The 21,359-nt window shown below is 35.4% G+C and overlaps 1 protein-coding gene across 25 annotated transcripts in view; it reads left to right on the forward strand.

Moving 5' to 3' along the window:
* LOC576912 (CUGBP Elav-like family member 1) overlaps window positions 1–21,359 on the forward strand; it is a 72,780-nt gene that overhangs the window by 38,864 nt on the left and 12,557 nt on the right. For 10 of the 25 annotated variants that reach the window (XM_030988375.1, XM_030988372.1, XM_030988377.1 and 7 more), the window contains 9 exons: window positions 1,715–1,912; window positions 2,747–2,791; window positions 3,475–3,580; window positions 4,936–5,127; window positions 8,003–8,116; window positions 11,162–11,218; window positions 13,095–13,124; window positions 14,833–14,895; window positions 17,911–18,057. In XM_030988375.1, coding sequence (XP_030844235.1) covers window positions 1,715–1,912; window positions 2,747–2,791; window positions 3,475–3,580; window positions 4,936–5,127; window positions 8,003–8,116; window positions 11,162–11,218; window positions 13,095–13,124; window positions 14,833–14,895; window positions 17,911–18,057 — 952 coding nt within the window. The remainder of the gene's footprint in view (window positions 1–1,714; window positions 1,913–2,746; window positions 2,792–3,474; window positions 3,581–4,935; window positions 5,128–8,002; window positions 8,117–11,161; window positions 11,219–13,094; window positions 13,125–14,832; window positions 14,896–17,910; window positions 18,058–21,359) is intronic. The other 15 variants (XM_030988391.1, XM_030988393.1, XM_030988378.1 and 12 more) reach the window with 14 other exon arrangements.

Consider the following 21,359-nt stretch of genomic DNA (forward strand, 5'->3'; position numbering starts at 1 on the left):
CACGCAAGTGCCCCCCCCCCCCCCACCCCATCCTCCCTAAATGCTCCCAACTCTCCCAAATCTCCCATATCAAAAGTGTGTTGATCCTTCATCTACCCCTCACAAAAATGTGAACCTACCAAATCCTTACTGAAACCCTCACCTCACTTCTTAATCCCCTCCACTCTCCCCAGCCCCCTGCCCCAGCCCCCTGCCCCTGCCCTTACCCCTCTAAAAAAAACAAAAAACTCTCCACCCCAACTCTTTCCCCACTACATAATTATAATGTAAGATTGAGTTCATGTATCAAGCCCACATATGCAACTGTTTGATGGGAATTAGCAAGTCTAGATAGCGAAATTCAATTTCTCATGGTCATATGAAATGATTATCAAATTATAGATTATGAAAATATTCCTTACAAAGACAGACATCAGCTGCTTGAAGAAGGATTCAAGAGCTATGTATTGTCCATGATAGTTACCGTCTTATTGCTGGCAGCTGATATATTGTGTCGTAGTGCTTGTAAAACCTTCTATTAAAGGCATTGTTTAACAATGTTTCCATTTTTACAAATCTGAGATGCATGGCTCTACGTGTTATCAGTGTCTGTGATATGGTGTAATATTGAAGCCCTAAACAAATTGTGCTTCAAAATTATCGTGAAGTGCTTAAAAAAAGTAAAAATCTTTGAGTGACCGGTTTAACATACGGTACTCATTTTCCCCAATAGTCTGTAGTGTAATTTTTAAAAAAAAACTGTTCAAAACTGTATGGCAAACAGTTTTTGACATTTCTAATTCCAATCATAAATATCTTGATAATCAGACAGGCTTGAAAAAGTCATGGGATTCCTGACTGACCTAAAGGGTTATAATTATGATTGCAGCATGAGGTAAATCCAGGATTTTGTTTAGAATCTGAGGCAAAGATACCCAATCTCTTTAAAGTAGTTGAAACCATTTTCTTTTTCCTCAATTCCTCTGATTCACCTAGATTTTGCTTTCAATAGTCTGAAGGTCGCATTAAGACCCAAGAAAATTTTAGCAGCTGAAAACCATTACTAACCTTTCAGTAATCCATTGTGATCAATCCCGAACTTCACAATTCGGTGAACCTCTCTTCTCTTTCCTCCAACTAAAAAGCCAGAGGATGGTGCAGACGTCTTCATTTATTCTATTTCATCTTCCAAACATCTCACCTTTTTATCCTCTTAACCTGTGGCCTTTCGTGCGAAAGACTTTAAGCACAATAGATGAAAGAAGAAGGAGAATGAACATAAAAGTTATATTCAATGCATTTTCATCTGAAGCTAATTTTAGCACTTCGTGAAAGGTCATCTTCTCAACCGTCGATTATGTGTTTTTCACCTTTTCAAAAATTATTTTTAAATTGATTTATGTATTTCTTCATATGGTCTCAAGAATGACTTTCAGATGATGTTATAGGAAGTAAAAAAAAATGATACAATTCTGAAGGTTAACTGAAAACAATTTCTTAAATACATTGAATATATGTAGAGTGGATTTGTGCATTTATTTATGTAACAGGAAACTTCTTTTAAAAACAGCAATGAAGAGCGTGTTTTGAGTGTGGGTATTCCTGAGAAGGATTGTTGTAATCTTTCTTGAGCTTATGGTTCTAAAGAGAAGTACGATTCGAACAGATTGACTATCCGTCATCAGGAGTGTTGAGTTTTGTTGTGACATCATCTTTCTCTCCTTGTTTCTTGCAGGGTTGTACATCAAAGTTGGTAGTTAAGTTTGCAGACACACAGAAAGAGAAGGAACAGAAGAAGCTACAACAAATGGCGCAACAGATGTGCTACAACAATCTATTACAAATGGCTTGCTTAGGAGGAGGAGGTGGTGGCGGCATGAATAACCAACCACCGCAGCAACAGAGCTCAGGACTCAACAACCCATACTTATTTGTAAGTCTCTCCCCCGATGCTGCTTAACCCATTGCCTGCTGGGACCAAGTAGTCCATGTATTAAGCCTATGGCAGTCCATGTGTAAAGCCTATGGCAGTCCATGTGTAAAGCCTATGGCAGTCCATGTATTAAGCCTATGGCAGTCCATGTGTAAAGCCTATGGAAGTTAGAGAATCCAGTAGTCATCAGGTTAAAATCAAAAGTCAAACTGGGACATCCCATACTTACATGTGTTTATACTAGTATGTTGCATGGTGGTGTTAGGGTTAAAGGTACTATGTCCCATTTGCAGGCCCCCAAAAATGAAAAGGTTAAATTCCAACGGCATTTGAAAGACAATTATAATTTAGAACTTCCCTCAAACCAAAAGGGTTTGAAAATGGCTTTTAGTGGGAAAATAACGACCATTAGTTGTGGGAAAATAACGATCATTAGTTGTCGAAACAACTTTAGTGATTGCAATCCATTTAGTAATAGTCTGATTTTCAGACCCTGTGTACCGAATGGTTGTACGCTTTATGCTGCGCAAAGATTCAACCAGTTTATTTTTGGTCATTACAAGAAGTGAGTTATTGATATAGACAAATGCTCATGTATCCTTTTTATGTTATTACCAAAAGTCATTCAGTCAATCAATAGTGTCTGACTGTGAAGTCTAGAAAGTAAATAGGTTTCCTTGCATAATTTGAATACTAGGACACTGCTAACGTTTAAATTTCACAGATAGGGACATACATGACATATTCATAATTCCTGCAAAGTTCTACAGAATTTGATGTTGGCTGCAAATGGGACATAGTACCTTTAATATATCAACTTTTTTGTATTTTTAGCCTGATGTTGTTAATGCCCAAGCGATGAAAGAACAAACGATAGCTGTAAGTTTTTAACCCAATGTCATTAACATCAATAAAATGATTAAACCTTTTATCAAACACTTTTCCAAGTTTTTAGTATGATGAGATTAGAGCAATGAAAAAACCTTTATCAAACACTATTCCAAGTTTTTAAATCAAGATCAAACCAATGATTATACATTGACACCCTTTTTTTAAAGTGCTTAGCCCAATGTTGTGAACATAAAGAATGTCCACTACAACCCATACTTTATTTTTAAACAACAACCTATACTTATTTGTAAAACTTGAACATTTGATTTGAGAGAAATCAGAGATAAATTATTTGTAACAGTTTGTGAAATTTAACAACTAATGTGGGAGTCATGAATAGTTTAGGAGTAAAATGGTAATCTCAAATTTATGTTATAAGCCAATCTAAAATGAGCCCTGTCAAACATTGCATCCTGATTTGCTTGTGATTAGGGGAATTCCCAATTGTTGGGCAATGGGGATCAAGCTATCATGAGTTGAATCCCGATTGGCCAATGGAAGGTGGTAATACATTGATTATCGTATGCTGCAGGACTGTGCATGAATGATTTCTGTGTGAGCATGTTGGCAAAAAAACAGAATCAAAATGTCACAAGTTCACCCCAGTATTTTGGTTTTATTCCTCTCCCCCATTTTGTCTTTTGTTGTGTCCTATCCCTGTAACCTCAAAGCAGAATGCATTCTTGCAGTTAGCCCAGCAAGCAGCAGCAGCAGGTGGTGGAGGAGGGACAGGAGGGATGGGCAACGTCTCAAACCTTGCTAACCTACAACTACCAGGTAAGGTCATCAGGATGGATGGACGATGAAATAAGGGCCAGGGGGAGTGTTTCACAAAGACTAAGATCAACTTATCTCTAAGTTGGACTTAAAAATTATGGAAAGCCTTTAGCATCTTCGAAAATATTTTGTAAAAGTTATTTTAAAAGGCATAAAATGTTGATTCAAATCATTCATATTTGATATTATCAAGGAGATTTCATGTTCTTGATGTGGAAATTATGAAAAGTCTAAAATACTTCAATGTTTGCTTTTTGAATATATTTATATGAAGGCTAAAAATGGCTCTCCGTAATGTTTAAGTCCAACTTAGAGTTTAGTTTGACTTAGGATATTTGTGAAACACACCCCAGGACACATCTCAACAATAGTGATAAACTGTATGCATATACAATGTGACGATAATGATGAAAGTAGTCACACCTGCATGATAAAAAAAAACTATTCTGTCAGTCAAGCACAATGGGATCTGCGTACATGAGTTGGGAAAATGACATCAGATCGAAAGGGAAAAAATGATTGACGGATATTATCAAGGAGGTCTGTCCTAAGAGATTCGCCCACTAGGTGATTCCAACAAGTCGATAAATCGTTGCGGAGGATAATCGATTTTCAGTTCCTTTTACACATAGACGAGGTGGGAGCGATTTGGGAATGATTAACCATTCAAAGTTTCAATATTGTAATCAGTGAGGTATTAACAGCTCTTGAGCCAGCAAGTTAAAAAATACAATATTTGCTCATTTACCTGAAAATTGCGACACCTTCATCCTGAAGCCTTTGACCTTTCATCTAGCACACTTCACTTTAGAGCGACCACCTTCTTCATTACCTCCTCCATTGACCTTGTAGGACCTTAGACCTTGTAATCATCTGAACTTTGACCTCCTAATCATCTGACTTTTAACCTCATCATCTGACCTTTAACCTCATCATCTGACCTTTAACCTCATCATCTGACCTTTGACCTCATCTGACCTTTGACACTCCTGAACTCCAAACTCTGCACCTAATGTGACCAACCAACCACCATCTCTTTTGTGCATATATTCATTACAGGACATTCATCTTTCCATGTGGGTCAAACCCTTGTCCCTGACCTCTTTGACCTGTGACCTTTGACACATTGACCTTCCATCCATTGCACCTCTCTTGCAACCAGCCAGCATATCTTCTCTTTCATTTTCATAGTAGGACATTTTGATATCTACCCAAACCTTTCCCTCTTGACACCTCTGACCTTTGATCTATGACCCCTTAACCTTTGACCTTTTACACCCACAACCTTTAACCTTCCACCCTTTGCACCTCTCTCGTGACCAACCACCATTTCTTCTGTTTTATATTCATGCCAGGACATGAATATTCATCTTCCCCTGTAGGTCAAACAGCATTGACGATGCCCCAGCTAGCGGCGTTAGCATCAGCGGTCAACCAACAGCAGAACAGTACGGGTGGTCAAGGCCAGAACGCTCTAGCTCAGAGCCAAGCATTACTAGCAGCAGCACAAGGAAACAGCATTATGGGAGTCACACCCGGATCAACAGGTTGGTATAGGAATGATATGAATGATACACCTGTATAGAAAGACTTCCCAAACGAGGCACAGAAAGCGGTCTCTATAGGCAGGTTTTCTTTGTACACTGGTTTTGTGTACAACATTTCACTGAGCATCCTTTTAGGGGAAACAATAAATTTGATCTTTACAGGCAGGCCTTCTTGAGGGTCAAATGGTATGGTCAAATGGTCAAATGGTCATGAAATATCTTGTTCTTGGACTCTTCATAGCTTCGTCAATCAAGCTTTCATTTTTTTCTTCTTTATTCATGTTCATTCTTTCTATCATAATTCATTTGACTAGCTGTTCATCATTTTTTTTTCATTCCTTTTCATCCTTCATATTTATTCATTCTTGCATTCATCCATTCATGCATTCATACATTCGTTCATGCATTCATCCATTCGTTTATGCATTCATCCATTCACTCATTCTTACATTCAGTCAGACATTCGCTAATTCATTCATTTGTGCATTCATTCATTCATTCATTCATTTAATAATGCATTCATCCATTCACTCGTTAATTATTCAGTCATCTATTGGTCTATGTATCGCTTCTGTGATACATCCTCGACCCCCCAAGAGCCAACTCTACACCTGTAACAAGTATAGACCTCCTAATGATATATGTAGCATGCAGATATCATCACCATGCAATGATACACTCGTCAATGAGACAGTGTAGCTATTACCTTCATTCATATATGTCAGCCAGTCCCGTCAGACATCAATATTTCAACACTTCCTATTACATTACATGTATGTGTGGCACCACCCCCCCCCCCCCTTGAGTCTACACTCATCACCATGTTCTCTCATCTCATCTCTCTCTTTCTCTCTCTCTCTCTGTCTCTGTCTCTCTGTCTCTTTCTCTCTCTCTCTTTCTCTTTCTCTCTGTCACCCCCCCCCCTCTCTCTCTCTCTCTCAGCCCTTGATAATTCCATATTAGAATCTCATTTGCTGACACCCATTAACATCATTCCCACATCTGTCATCAGCTGCAAATTAACAGTTTTGATAGTTCACCCAGTCACTCTATGTTGTGTGTGTGTGTGCATCTTTTTCTCTGTTTTTACTCTGCTCCCCTCTGCTCATTATTCTCTCAATATCTCCATTCAATTTCTCCATCCATCTGTTTCTCAGTCATTCTCTCTTTGCTCACTTTTTTTCCACCTGTCTTTTAGTCTACCTCTTGTAATATTCTGCTAATTTTCATAAAACATTTTCCATTCCACTGCTGCCTACCCTTTGGTACCCATCCAGCCTGCAGCCATTCTTAACCCTGTATTCCTCACCATCAAGCCCTCACTGCGAGTCGCTCTTGACATTTTCTAACGTCACCATAAGCCCCTTTCACATTCGACATGGTAAACTGAATGAAAGAACTGCCACGGCTCAGCTTGAATGCTCATTCAACATTGCGTCTAACATACTGGACATCTTCCATCTTTAAGCAGCTAATTTTCCCATTGCAACATGGCCTTTTCATCATTAATCCATGATCCGTTCCCATGGTAACCATGAACTCTCTAAACACAGCTTGTTATTTATGATTGTGCTTCACATTTTATTGCTAATGGTTAATCTCTCAGCCAATTCACGGTCAGTCATGCGTGTGCTTACTACCCGTCTTCACCACACTGTATGTTGACTATCGTTCATTTTGTGCGAAGTTTTGATATGTTCCTTCATCGGTTTTCATGGATGACTCTTTAGGGGTCGTTCCTGTATGACCTGACTGACTACAGCAGTTAACTGCAGCATTCCTTTAACTTGTAAATGAATGCCAAGTGGGGAGGACAACCATAGATGGATTATATTCAGGGACTATTGTCAGGGATGGGGGGGGGGGGGGGGTAGATAGTCCCAGGGTGGAGGAATGATTAGTGTCGTCGGGTACAGAAAGGGTACCGGGGTAGCTGCCTAATGCAATATAAACTGCCTCCAAAATTGTTTTGATTATAAAGCAATAGCCATAACCTGTTTTTGTATCTTGTTCTGACCAAACATTGGTTGTGTTCCGTTGAAGGTGTAATGTACATGTACCTAAATGTATTTAATTCAAGTATTAATTATTTTTGTGTGTGTTCAATTTTTCATTGACATATGCTGTTCATAAATCCCCACAAGTTGCAAGGAAGTATTTGTTGAAATTGCCCATGTCATCCAATGTGCATATTTCTTGTTGAGCGCACAACCTATACATGTGCAGATTTTATCAGATTCAATTGTTGCTTTTGTGGTGATCCCTGATATATTGCTCACTGTAAATAGTTACTGTTTCATTTTTGTATGGTATGCATGTTTGTACTTCAATTATTCTTAGCTATCCCCTGTAAAGACACCCAAACTTGAATTAGCAAATATTTATTTTCCATTCGTACATGTTTTTGTCAGATTTGTAGAATGTACAACCACCCCCAGACTATACTTCACAGTACTGCACCCTTCCTTCACCCGACCCACCTGTTTCTCTAACTCGTTATCCACTACAAATTGGAGTTTCCTATACATACACATTGTATATGTGAGAAAAGTCAACTATGGCAGCCCAACACTTGTTCAATTTGCCAACAAAAGCAGATAAAGAGTTTTAAAATAATTCTGTAGCTAGAATAAAAAATTAATTGTGAAATTTTAAACTTCGCTCCCCAAATCAAAACTCATGAATCTAGTATCCCTTGATAGCACTTATATCACCATATCCTTCCTTGTGTAGTATGATGTCACAATCGCGTAGTATGATGTCACAATCGCTTAGTATGATGTCGCAATCGTGTAGTATGATGTCACAATTGCTTTGTTGATTGTAGTTGTTGTTGTTGTGTGTTGTCTAGTTATTTCTCTGGTTTTCCAAACAGGAGGGACTGCTACTACAGCTTCTACCATGACACCGGCTGCTAATACCAATTCACTGGTTGCTGGGCTTACTGGCCTACATAGCGGCCTACATCAGAACCTACAGTCAAATACAGGTGTCTTGTCTTTTCTCTTTCTCCTTTTGTTTTGTTTGTTTGTTTGTTTGTATGGTTTGTATGGTTTTATTGTTGCATGTATATATACTGGCCTACATAGTGGCCTAAAGCAGAATCTACAAACAAACACAGGTGTTTTGTCTCTTCTCTTTCTCCTTTGGTTTGTGAGGTTTGTTTGTTGTATGTCCTTGTACATTGTAATTGTCAGTAATTTTATGTATCGTGTTTGTGCCTTTTTACTTTCGCTGATAAGCCAAACTCAATTTGTTTGTTATGTTTTGTTTGCTACTCTTGTACATCAGTACCATTTTTTGGGGGGGTGGAGGTGTCTTTATTTTCTCTCTCTTTGTTATGTGTATTTGTTTGTTTTGTTTGCTGTTCTTGTGCATCTGTGTTTGTCTGTTTGTTATTGTTTCATCTTCCTTCTTTGTACTCCATCTGGCAAATGTTCTCTGCTTTTAATATCTCTTTCTTTCCCTTGCTTTCTTTTGAGTAATAATTGTTTGTCATAACTTCTCTATGTATCTGGGAGTTATGCTTCATATGGGATAAGACTTTCTCCTTCAAAACATTCAAACAGCTTATTAGAATGATGAAATAAAATAAACGCAAAATTTGTGTTAAAAAAAAAAAACAGTACCTGACAGTAGAGTGTCACTTTTAAATCTTGTCAAATAAGCACAAGAAAAATTGATTAATTTGTCAAATTTGGAAGTAGTTAATCATTTTTCCTTATCAAAAGGATTTAAAAATACATGTTCAGTTTTTCTTCTATGTTTCCATTGTTTTTCTAAGTCCTTATGTTCACTTAGCTAACAGTATTCTGCACGGGATATGTTGCATGTCTAAATTTCTTTCATCTATGTTCTATATTTACATTTTCAAATGTTATATTGACCCTCTTCCCAAAGACCATATATCTTAAAGCCAAAACATTTTAATAACACAATATTAGTACTAAAAATTAGATAAAGTATGGTGAAGAAGAAGCAATAATAGTAACTGGTTCTGGTTAGTCATTGCTCTGTTGCAATGCCCACAGAAAGAGCACTATTGATAGTGAGGTGGATATCCTGGGCGATAAGACCAAATTATTTTTCAATTAACATAAACTTTCTTGACATGGACACAAATGACAATGCAATTCAAAGAATTCCAATCACCATAATTCCAAATTCATCATGGCATTCAATTATGCGTTGCAAGTGAATTTTATTTGAATAGAATGTAATAAAATTGATTGAAATATGAGAGATATTATCATCCCTATTTTCACGGAGTGACGGTAGTGAGGAAAACCGTAACGCAAAGTGAATGGGATTTTTATTCACTACCGTCACTTCGTGAAAATAGGGACGTTATGTGCCTTTTTCTTATACCATGTTTGTGATGTCTCTCCTTCATCAGTTTCTTGTTTGTTCTTGAATCTTTCTCCATGTTTCTATCTGGCTCAACCAGAAAAAAAGCAAACAAAAGTCTCTCTCTTATATCCAGGGAACCTTGCTACATTTGTCATAACGATACGCATTTTCATCATTGGTATTACATAATGTTGCACATAACAGGTTTTGCATCCTTGCTTCAATGCTAGTTCCGCATCCTCTCATGTATACTCTTCCATCATCCAAACTGCATGTGATGTGTCGCATCCTTCATTATATAATCTTGCAATATATTTAGTTCATGCATTCTGTGTTATATGATATATTGAGCACCTGTTTACCCTCATATATGGATGGTTTATACTGCATGTTGTATTTCATGGACTAATGATTAATCTTTCCTTACAGGATCATGTGAGCATGTAGAAAACAAACCTGGAGCTGAATACCAGTCACTACCCACCAAATATATAATTGCTTTCTTATCTCATTGACTTAACTTTCTTTGCCAAGATTATTTTTGTGTTGTTTGAACCCCATGCGTGTTTCAGAAATCATTGAAAAGAATTAATTTGTAGAGAGGAGAATATCGATTCTTAGTCAGGAGAATATTGATTCTTAGTCAGGAGAATATTGATTCTTAGTCAGGAGAATATCGATTCTTAGTCAGGAGAATATCGATTCTTAGTCAGGAGAATATCGATTCTTAGTCAGGAGAATATTGACTCTTAGTCAGGAGAATATTGATTCTTAGTCAGGAGAATATCAATTCTTAGTCAGGAGAATATTGATTCTTAGTCAGGAGAATATCGATTCTTCATACTGTATTGTTTAGGTTGAATGAAGAATCTTGATGAAAATAACAATTTTGGGTTGAAATTCTGTTACTACTTCATGAGAAGTAGGTATACTTGGTATCTGTACAATGTATTGACAGTTGATGTAGAACCAGATAAAATAAACAAGTTGAGGTTGATATGACATGGGAATTCAGATAAATTGCAGATAAATTTTGTTCATGCACTTGGGAACTTTTCTCTCACTGACTCACATTAGTGTATGCATAAAAGAATTAATCTACATGGGCATATTTTTTTCAAAAGTAAATCTTATTTCCCCCTAACTCTGTAGAACACAGAAGTTAAAGAGGCAACACTCAAATTAAGATTTTAATTCCATTAGGCTCCTGTAGAAATTCTTTTTCATTATAACCATGCTTAACACCAGATTGACATTATCATCTAATTACATTTTGATCCGCAGGATTTAAACTAAACTCTATCTTTCTATATTTATATTTTCAGCCAAGAAGCACTCATGCTTCTTTTTTTTCTAAATCATTCTTGCTTCAAAATGTCATTTTATAATTATACATAAGGGACAAAATGTGACTGTATATTTACTAAGCATCATTGCATCTTGGTTTGCATATTAATACCTAAATCTTTCATTGCTAATTTACATTGCCTCATTGACAAATATATTTACTTAAAAACCTCTCATTTATGTCTTTTGTACTTGCTTAGGATATATTTCTCCATCAATTTGATCATGTTTTGTTTTTGTTTTTCTTCCCCTTGTTCTTGTTTCCCTCTTAAATTCTATCGCTGGCAACCTCAAAAATACCAAAAAACCTCTAAACGCAATCAAAACTTGGAAACAGGTCATTCTGGAATGGGGTCAAACCCATCGCTAGGAGGATACAGAGGATTACCAAAAGGTTTTAATCAAAATCACTACTTTGTCGTTTGTGTGTGTGTGTGCTTTCATTGTTTTGTGCATTTTGTCAGTGTTGTTTGATGTTTTTATTTATGCTCCTGATTAACACCATGTAAATGCTTGTAGTCTACTAACTCAATTGAACCTGAGAGTAGGTCTAATTCATGTTTAACAAATTCAATTCAATTCTCATTTATTTCATTCTGGGTTAAATATAACATTGATACATAAGATACAAAATAATTCATAAACTAATTTAGAAATGAAATGGGGAACTACATAAATAAAGCCCTTGGGCCTTGTATAAAGCGTAGTTCCGAAAGCATTTGTAGCATAATGTAACGCAAAGATAACAAACAAACAAACAAAAAACAAATAAACACATTAGTAAAAAAAAAACTTTAAAAAGGCAAAACTTGGTTTAACTTTCATTGTTAAACTTGACTTAAGATCGACCCTAAAACAAAATCATTGACTTTTAAAAGTAGATTACAGGCTTTAATGTTAAACATTGATTGTAAACTTTATTCTTTTAATTTTTATTCTGTCTTATATTTGTTGTTTGTTTTGTCTTATATTTTATCTGCCGATAAGATTTTATTCATACTTGTTCTCTCTTGTTGTCTCTTTTCTTTCTTCAGAATTCAATTTGTGTTGTATCCGTTTTCTTAACCCTTCCCTTTAAACATGTAATGCAGATGTTGATTATTAGTGTCATCGTCATCATTATCGTCATCATCATCATCATCACCACCATCATCATCATCATCATCATCATCATCACCATCATCATCATCACCATCATCATCGTCATCCACTTCATCGTTGTCAAATTCATTATCACTCGCATCATCTTCATCATAATCAACACCACCACCACCTTCTCCATCTTCATCACCACTACCACCATCTCCATCTTCATCAAATTCATCATCTTCATCTTCATCATCTTCATCATCTTCATCTTCATCATCTTCATCATCTTCATCTTCATCATCTTCATCATCTTCATCTTCATCATCTTCATCATCTTCATCTTCATCATCTTCTTCATCAAATTTGTCATCATCATCATCACTGTTATGACGACCATCTCCAGCAATAGCTCATGCATGCGTGTGTCATTGTTGGTCATCTCTCATTCACTCCTGTGATAATCAGTTACAAAAATCTTCTTCTTTTCCTATTTTACTCTCAACTCAATTCTTCTTCTTTTATTAGACCTATTCATTTTACCTATCCCTTTTTTCCATAATTTTTCTATGTGTTGATGTTTTGTTCATATTATGTTTCTAGCATCTGTTTCCATCATCTGACCTTTCTGTTACATCCCCCCCCCCCTCCATTTTAGTTTGTAACTCTAAGTGGTCAGTACTACATAATAGCCTTCTTTACCATTTGTGTTATAAACTTTCTGTAATCTTGTTTTCAGCACATCTCGATGCACCTTTTCATTATTATTTGACAAATGCATTTTGCACCCTTCCTTTACCCTTCCCCTTCCTCTTCCTCTATACCACCATCACAACCAATTTTGATAATCAATGTGTCATTAAAAACTATAATTTCTTTGAAATAAAAATGCATATTCTGATCAAGTGGGTTATGGGTAGCAGATATCCATCTTCAAGAAATCAGAAGTTGCAAAACGTTCTCTGTGAGCTTTCTGAAATTATTCCTTACAGTAACACACAGGACCTTTTGTTGTATTGTAATTTTCCCGCTTACCAGGTAGATGTTTTTGTTCACATAATCCACATTGATCTTTCATCCTCATCTACAATCTTTCAGTTATAATATGCCCATCAAACCTTTGCACCCTCCTTTACCCTTTTACCCTTTTTATCCCCCTTTTACCCTTTTTATACCTTTTACAGCAATGCCTTTCTTCTCATCAGATAAAATAGGTATTCCCAGTTCAACTTTTGATTCTTATATGATTAAGCTCATCATCCTGCTTGTATTTTCTTTATTATCTATCAAGACTGCTTTCCTTTTCGATCCTCATTTCTCTATTTAGAGTGTTTTGAACATTTATATGTTCAGGAAATAAACTGGTATATGATTTTGTTTTGTTCAATATTATGTTGGTTTGTTAAAGATTTTAAGCATTTGCCCTTTGTGTGACGTGCTTCTAGTCTCTTTCTGCATCAACATTTAAATTGTTTAAAGAGAAGGTTGAGTTCTGGGAAGAGGTGAAAAATAATTTGTGAGCATCATTATTGTTATTATGCAAATGTGGAAGAACATCAGATAAAACATGTTCCATGGAAAGCATGGCTCTTCAAATGCTTTCATATTCAAAATATGGCATGTAACATCGTAAAAATCAGGACAATTTTTACGTCACGTGTTCGTGTAGTCCCATATACATCTTTCTGTGAACATTGCTTGTAACTTTACTAAGACTTGGCCAAATTTCTTATCATTTTGATGATTCCAGAACCTTGCAGTACACACCAACACTTATATGCTAGATGATCAACCTTTTATGATTGATTCCACACCGTTTCTTTCACAATGCAATCGCATGACCAGAACTCAACTTTATCTTTAAAGTGAGAAGGTTATTGACTCCATGTTATAGTATATGGAAGCTAAAGCCATTCTGGCACTCAGCTGTGGATTTCTTCTTATGTATTGTCTGTTTGGAGCCAGAAGGGTGTTACAAATCTAAGCTTAAGTTCTGGTAATGATACAAATTAAATTCTTACAGAATCCAACATAACTTACACTGAATGATCAAGATTACAAGTAAATGACAAATGCCAAACTATTTTGGTAGAAAATGTATAGGAGCTGAGTAATGAGCATAGAAAGAAGAGGAAATCTGAGTAAGTAGGCCTCACAGGTCACTGTGTGCAAATAAGAGTTGTGTTTTTTATCAAAGATGATGCCCAGTAAGTTTGTGTGCATTTGTTTTTATTTCACTTGTTCAACCTAATGTATCTACTGCAGGATAAACAATCCAGAATAAATCATAGCAATTTTCTTTCAAAATAAGATTCCCATACCAGAGCTCAAGATTAGCTTTAATCTCATTTACTTTATCACAGAGTTAACACCCTTCTGGCTCTCAACAGATTATATCCTCTATTGAGAGGCAAAATGGCCTCAATTCATTTCATGTAACACCGAGGTTTGCTCCCCTCCTGCTTCTAGCAGAGATGCCAACCAGTACAATTAAATCGTATTTGGTACGATAATAAGAGTGAAATACGAGTTTTCATCTTTTTTTTCCAACAATAAAAACCCCATAAAAACAGCGGGATCGCATAGAAACATGTACAAGTAAACCCCGCAACCCCAACAAAAATTTTGCTTTTAAATTTACTCATTAAATTTTAATGAAAGAGCAAACATTTTTCTGAAATTTTACTGGCCCGGGGCCGACGGGCCAGTGGTAGTGTTGAGTTTTCGTGAAATCTGATTTTTCTCTCCTAAATCTGATTTTTTTTTTTTTTAGAATTCTCAGTCTGTTTTTTTGTGTCAAGAGGTTGGCATCTCTGTTCTAGTAGACAATACATGTATATCTTGACAATTCCCCCAAAAGAAAAGTTTTATGGAGCCGGTACTCAACTGCATCTTTATCTCTGTTCTCTCCCTCCCTATTAGGAGCAGGAACTAACACGACACAGAGTATGACGGGACTAACAGCCGGACTACAAGGACTAGCAGGTATGTGGTGTTAACCTGCGTTTAACTAACACTAACCTGACAAACCTGGAATGATTTCATTTTGTTTTATTGTTTTGTTTCGCTGCCTGCAATTCTTCCTTTATGTTTATTTGTTTTATTGTTTTATTTTTTATTGTGTTGCTATTCACTGGTTGGGTTGCATTGGTCTCAGGCTGGTAGAGGTGTTTGTTTGTCCGGCAAAACATAAGAATAGCTAGCTCTACCGAGAAGTAATCCTGCAATTAAAACAAAAAAAATAATGAAATCATTAAAAATTCAACTGACAAGAGTTGAAAGGAAAGAAGAAAAGTGTATCAAAACTCTGGTATTTGATTAATGACTTTAATGTCATGATTTTGTTTGTTAGAACCAGATACGTGTTTACTCGTAGGAGATATTCCCTTTTAACTCTTAGCTTTATATATATATATATATATATGCTCTATTCCAAAAATAACTTCAGCTGTTTGTCCAATCTTTATCTTTCCATCAGCACTTTAATAATAACCTACCCAGCATCTGATGCTTTATTGTGTTTTTAGGGACTCAAGCCAACATTTCTTCCATTTAATTATAATCAAACACATACAAAGATAAGATAATAATAAAACTGTAAATTCCTCATGGCTTGACTGAACAATTTGCACACTTTATTTGATGAAATGCTCTAAACCCTACACATTCGTTATTCTTTTAAATCTAAATAACATTTGTTCATGACAAGAAAAATCTTTCTCAGGTGAATAATTATTTGATGGCATTAACTTGATTGTCATGAGGAGATTGTAGCAAAATGAAATTGCAAAGAATTTCCTAGAGTTATGGTTTGTTTAGTATCAGTATGGAAGCATCTTATTAATGAGTCAATGAAGAAACATTTCAAGAAATGGTCATACTAAAAGTCAGAAAAGGCCTTGTTATAGAAAGAATGAAATTAACATATATAGTTTTAGGACCTATGATTATATAAAAACGATGGTAAGATTGCTCTAGAGGTTATTACAACGAAACACATATTTGATTGATAGTTACAGCTTTGTACGAAAGTAAGATGGAAACAGGGATATCTTTTATCTGCTTTAAAAAACTTGTTCAGAAAGTAATGTCTTAGCTTGCATCTCTGCTTGTATGGCTTAAATATAGATAGGGTTACTGTACTATAGGGATGTTCAGTCAAAGTGAAGGGAACCTTCATCAAATTCCAAAACAATATCTTCAAGCAAAATTAGACAGCAAAGTTACGTCATACCCTTTTAAACTAAGGACATTTTCTCTTTCATGTTTAAGCTTACAGCAGTAGAGAAAGGATAATTAATCTTTGCCAAATTTGTTGTAACTTTTCTTTTTGCTAGATGTAGTCTGTGCATTTTGCAGCTTGGTATATTGATCTACCTAGTGCCATGCTAAACCCTATGCACCTCTCCCTTCTCTATATACCAATGTTTACAATATTTTATGGTTAATGTTCTTGTAACATGTCGAATATACATTGTTTATTAATCCCATTCATGTTGACTTTGAATTTGTTAAATATTTAAGAGAAAAATAAGGGAATATTTGTTTCTCAAAGTCAGTTATCCGTTCAACAAATGGGTCCACTTTAAGACACCTGTTCTTACCATCTAATCATGTATTCTGCTTTGTTTGATAAACGTGTACATGTCTATGTGATTGAATCTCCTTCATCTCCCCATCCACCGTTCAACCAGATTGTTTTGATGTAAACCTAACCACTATTTGAAACTTCTATGTACAGTATGTTGATTCCCCACCCCTTTCATTTTGTCTTATCCTCAATGAAGTTGCCTGTATGTTACAAACCTGAATGAACCTATGAATGAATACCATGTATTGATACCAAAGCACCAACCCCTCCCCCTCCCCCCTCCCCTTTTTTATTTTTCATACCACCCTTCCCTTCCCTTCCCTTCCCTTATGTTACTTTCTTTTAATTATTTATATTCAGCCTTTGCGTGATTTATCCCTTTAAAACTGTATCATGAAGAGGGTACATACGGTTCTACAAAAAACACAAAAGTCCATCAACAATTTGTTCGCAGAATGAATTTATAGTTTTGAACAAAAATGGAAAAAAGTTCAGATCTTCTGTTTGTTTGTTACTTCTTGTTCATTAACAAATTCTAGCACAAAAGTTTGTCCAAAATTGTTCAGTTGACTACGTACGTCCAAAGTTTTCTGTTTGTTTGTTGCGACAATACGATTTTTGTGTAGGCAGTCTCATTAAGTGCACCTGCACACATTTCTTTCTTTTATTTTAATTTTTTTCTGTGTGTTCCAAATACGTCATGGAATACTTTTCTTTAAAGTTGTCTTGTCGGTTGTTAATATATCGTTGTAAATCAACCATGTTTTTGAGTTTGTGTGATAGAAATTTCTTTGACAGCACCTATTAAAACTCACCGACCATCACACAGCTTTTGAATATCATCCTAGCTTTCTAGATAGCGATGTTTTGTAGAAAATCTTGTCTTGCGTTCAAATTTCTTTTGTGTTTTATAGTTTGATCATGTTCGTTTTGCTCTAAATTAACATCCTCATATTAGGGAAAGCCCCTGCTCTTTGCTTTTAAGAAACCGACAATCAATGTTCCAAAACTGCAAACAAACAAACAAACAAACGGACAAACGGACAAACAAATATCTGCACTCGATGGGAATTTTGCCGTGTTCATGTGAAGTTTTGAAGGGATACAATCACACATGTTTTTCTATGCATTATACTTGCCTATCTCATGCATCATTTGGGAATCTTTACTTTGTATGGAATCTTTCTCATTTTTGACTTGCTGGAAACTTCATTTCATCCTCACAATTTATGACTTGGAAGAAAAGAATGTTTGAAAGAAAACAAAGATTGAATGGAAAGTGGAAAAAATGCATGCAGTTTCTCTAAACACCATCCCAAAATTTGCTGTCTTTTTCCCAAACCACCATGATGTGTGACCTTTCAACTTTCACCCTTGGTGTGACCTGAACTTTGACCCGACCTGATCAGGCACTGGGCTGCCGAGCAGTATAGCCGGGGTCGGTAGTTTGGGCACGGCGGCCGGTTTGGCGGGCACAGGGCCCACAACTGCCCCCACAGCTAATATTGATCTAACCGCCCTGACGCAAGCATATTCTGGAATCCAGCAATACACAGGTTGGTTAATGGTCTCTCAATAATCAAACAAAAATATCTAATTATATTTATTTATTTCTTCTTAATTCATAAAAGAGCTTAGGGATCAGCATTTGAACTGTTACACAGGTTTTATATCAACATCAGTCAATAGTCTATCCTTTTTATTTTATTTTTTACAATAATACTCTAATTTTCAGTTCTGAGAAAAGAATATGGATTTGAAATATAGGTGTCCTGGTAAATATGTACAGGTTAGTCCTTTTAACATAATGAAAAATATTAAACAAAATACAATCATATCCCACTTAACTTTACTGATAGAGAGAAAAGATGAGAGATACAATACATCACAATATCACCCCTACTTCATACCGTTAAATTATGATCAGAAAAGGGACAATACAATATCAGCATTATCATCCAAAATTGATGTTTTTCTTTTCTTGACAGAGAAAGTTGTAAACAACAATTATATTTTATACTTTCAATACACAACAATAGTTTTTGAAACACAGGAAATCAAGGTCTTTTATATCTTTAAACAAAAAATTGATATTCAGTTTTTCAGTTTATTCAAGCCTGTGAAAAACGGTATTTCATAGAGAGTACCTTCCAAAAACCACATTACAACAAAACATAAAATGTCTCATATCGGCAGTACTGTCATAAAAACACTACAATGGACCTCTTCATATTCCTCAAATCAAACAGATTCACAGAAAACAAACCACACCTACAAATGTTTTAATGATAATTTTATAGTCCTGTAAAGATATGAAACGATACAGACTTTTCATTTGAACTCCATGCAAAACAGATGTACACAAGTACTAATTCTATTATTCAAGTGTTTCTTTCTGCGATAAAAGGGCGCAATAAGATTGGTGTGATTTCACAAGACTTTATTTCAATCACCACTGTTTGACGAGCACCAAAGATGTTTTTGAATGTAACACTAACTTTGTATACTTTTGTATTCAGTGTAAAAACTTTTTCAGAGGTGGGGGATGCCAGAAATATTTCAAACAAAAACTTGAATTACTAGACATTAGGGAACACCTTGATTTTTGTGTTGAAAGGAGCGATTTCCTAGCAACAAAATGGGAATACCAAGTTAAAATTTTAAAGTTAAAATCAAAAGAAATAATTGTGGCATTATCTTTCTTCAACCCCTCTTCTAACCCTTCCTCTTTGACCTTGTCTCTGTAATAATAAAAACAAAACTGCATTTATTTCCCCCATTTTGGTTTTAGGTGAGCCCAAAATATTGTTCAGAACCATCCCATGTTCTTTCCGCCCATTTCTATGTTCCTTGAAACGATTCCATTTGTCGTCCATGTATATAATCATGTGTTGAACATTCATAGGGAAACAATCCTCCTTCCCTATATATCTCACTCCACAAATACCCTGAAAAGATTATCTAGATGCATGAAAATCCTCCCCAGGAATGCCAAATTCATATATACTGAATATTGTTGCCCCCTCTCTGAATTTGATGGAAATCACTCATTTTAATCCTGTTAAAGTTGAAACGCCTTTTTCCAGTATTTGTCTGATTCTCAGTTTCCTCCAAACAGAGTGAAAATTATCCATCGGTCCCATGCTTAGTCTTTGGTGTCGTGTTGTGGTGTTTTGTTTAACTGATATCATCCCGTCTCTAACCAAATTACCCCCCTATTCAATAGTTGGTTGTTATTGTTCATACGGTTTGATTAGCTTGTTGTGGTTTGTTCTTCTTCACATCCATGTTTTTTCAAATTTTGTTTAATCTTCAAAACCACCATGCATTGTTTGCTGTGATTTTTATTAAACCCAGAATAAAGAAGGTTTTGATGAACCTTTGCATTGTTACAATTAACACTCGCTAGTTCGTTTGATCAATTCTGACACATGTTTTGTGAATGAAATTTGCTCTTGATTAAAATCAATTGACAAGAAATGACATAATATTGCAATATTTGATGTTTCCAAGAGCTTTTGTACTAAATGTTCCAATGCATTGCCTTTCCTAAATGTGAACCCTTAGACGGGCCCTAACGATCTGTTACTTGTTAATTACCCAATGTATATTTCTATGTCATTTGTGCAGATATATATCTGTTTTATCCCTTGGTTTGTTATGTAATCACAGTCAAGTCAATACCACAATACTCACAGCAGCAAAATAAAACTAGTTTTTTCCATGTCAATTTTTGTCTCTGTAACGTACTTGTCATAATCTGTTGTACACATCTATGCCACAACTATTTTTGTGCCTTTTGTTGTTTGGAACAGTCAAATTATATATATTTCCCAAGACGAGATCTGAAAACAAATAATTTTTCCTTTTGTTGATGAAAAGGCTATACTATTTTCCAATGCCTCTTAGAAAGCCTCTTAGAAAGGATATTCAAATGAATTTGTGTGACCCCTGTTTTATCATATACTTAAGAATAGTCTGAGGGGAGTTTTAAATGTATGTTTTGCATAGGTTACTGAACAATCGCCACATAGATAGCATAGTTATTTGAAAAAGATGTAATTTTCACCCGTAACTGTCTTATGCTCCCAAAAGCAGAAAAATATTGCCAGGATATTACACATTCTCATGAATATAATGTTGAATAAATTACAAATATGTTTTCTTTCTTTGAAAGGGTAATAGTAAAACCACCCTATTGAATTTCGATATGAATTAAATTGTTTCATGTTGAATTCATGTAGGGCGAGAATAGATCAAGGGCTGGTCAGTCTTGAACGATATAAATTATATAAAAACTAGATGCATATAATATATATAGTGTAATGTTCGGGATAAAACTGGTCCCACCTCATGTTAAAAAAAGACCAATTAAAGATGTTGCACACTGCTTGCGTAGCTTCTTTTGAACTGACGCCACATCAATTATTATTGAGATCTCTCTGTAAAAAAAAATTAAAGGAAAATTCTGATTGATTCAAATAAGACTATGAAATCATTGAAGGATGCTCACTAGTATAAATTGTCAAAATGGAACCTCAGAATTGATTTCCATTGCTTTTTTAACAAAAACAACACTGGAGCAATTTTGGAACGATTTAGCATTATTTTTACCATTCAGGGGGGTGTTTCACAAAGATTCTAAGTTGAACTTATCTCTAAGTTGGACTTAAAAAGTATGGAAAGCTGTTCGCAACTATTTTATTAAGCTTAATATGAATATTATATTATGAAAATATTTTGGAAAAGTTATTTGAAAAGGCATAAAATGTTGATTCAAATCATTCATATTTTCTATTTTCTTTCATGTTCTTGATGTGGAATTTATCAAAAGTCTAAAAAAAATTCAATTTTTGCT

This window comes from Strongylocentrotus purpuratus, unplaced genomic scaffold, assembly GCF_000002235.5.
Source record: "Strongylocentrotus purpuratus isolate Spur 01 unplaced genomic scaffold, Spur_5.0 spur5_scaffold_17, whole genome shotgun sequence".
Classification (NCBI taxonomy): Eukaryota; Metazoa; Echinodermata; class Echinoidea; order Camarodonta; family Strongylocentrotidae; genus Strongylocentrotus; species Strongylocentrotus purpuratus.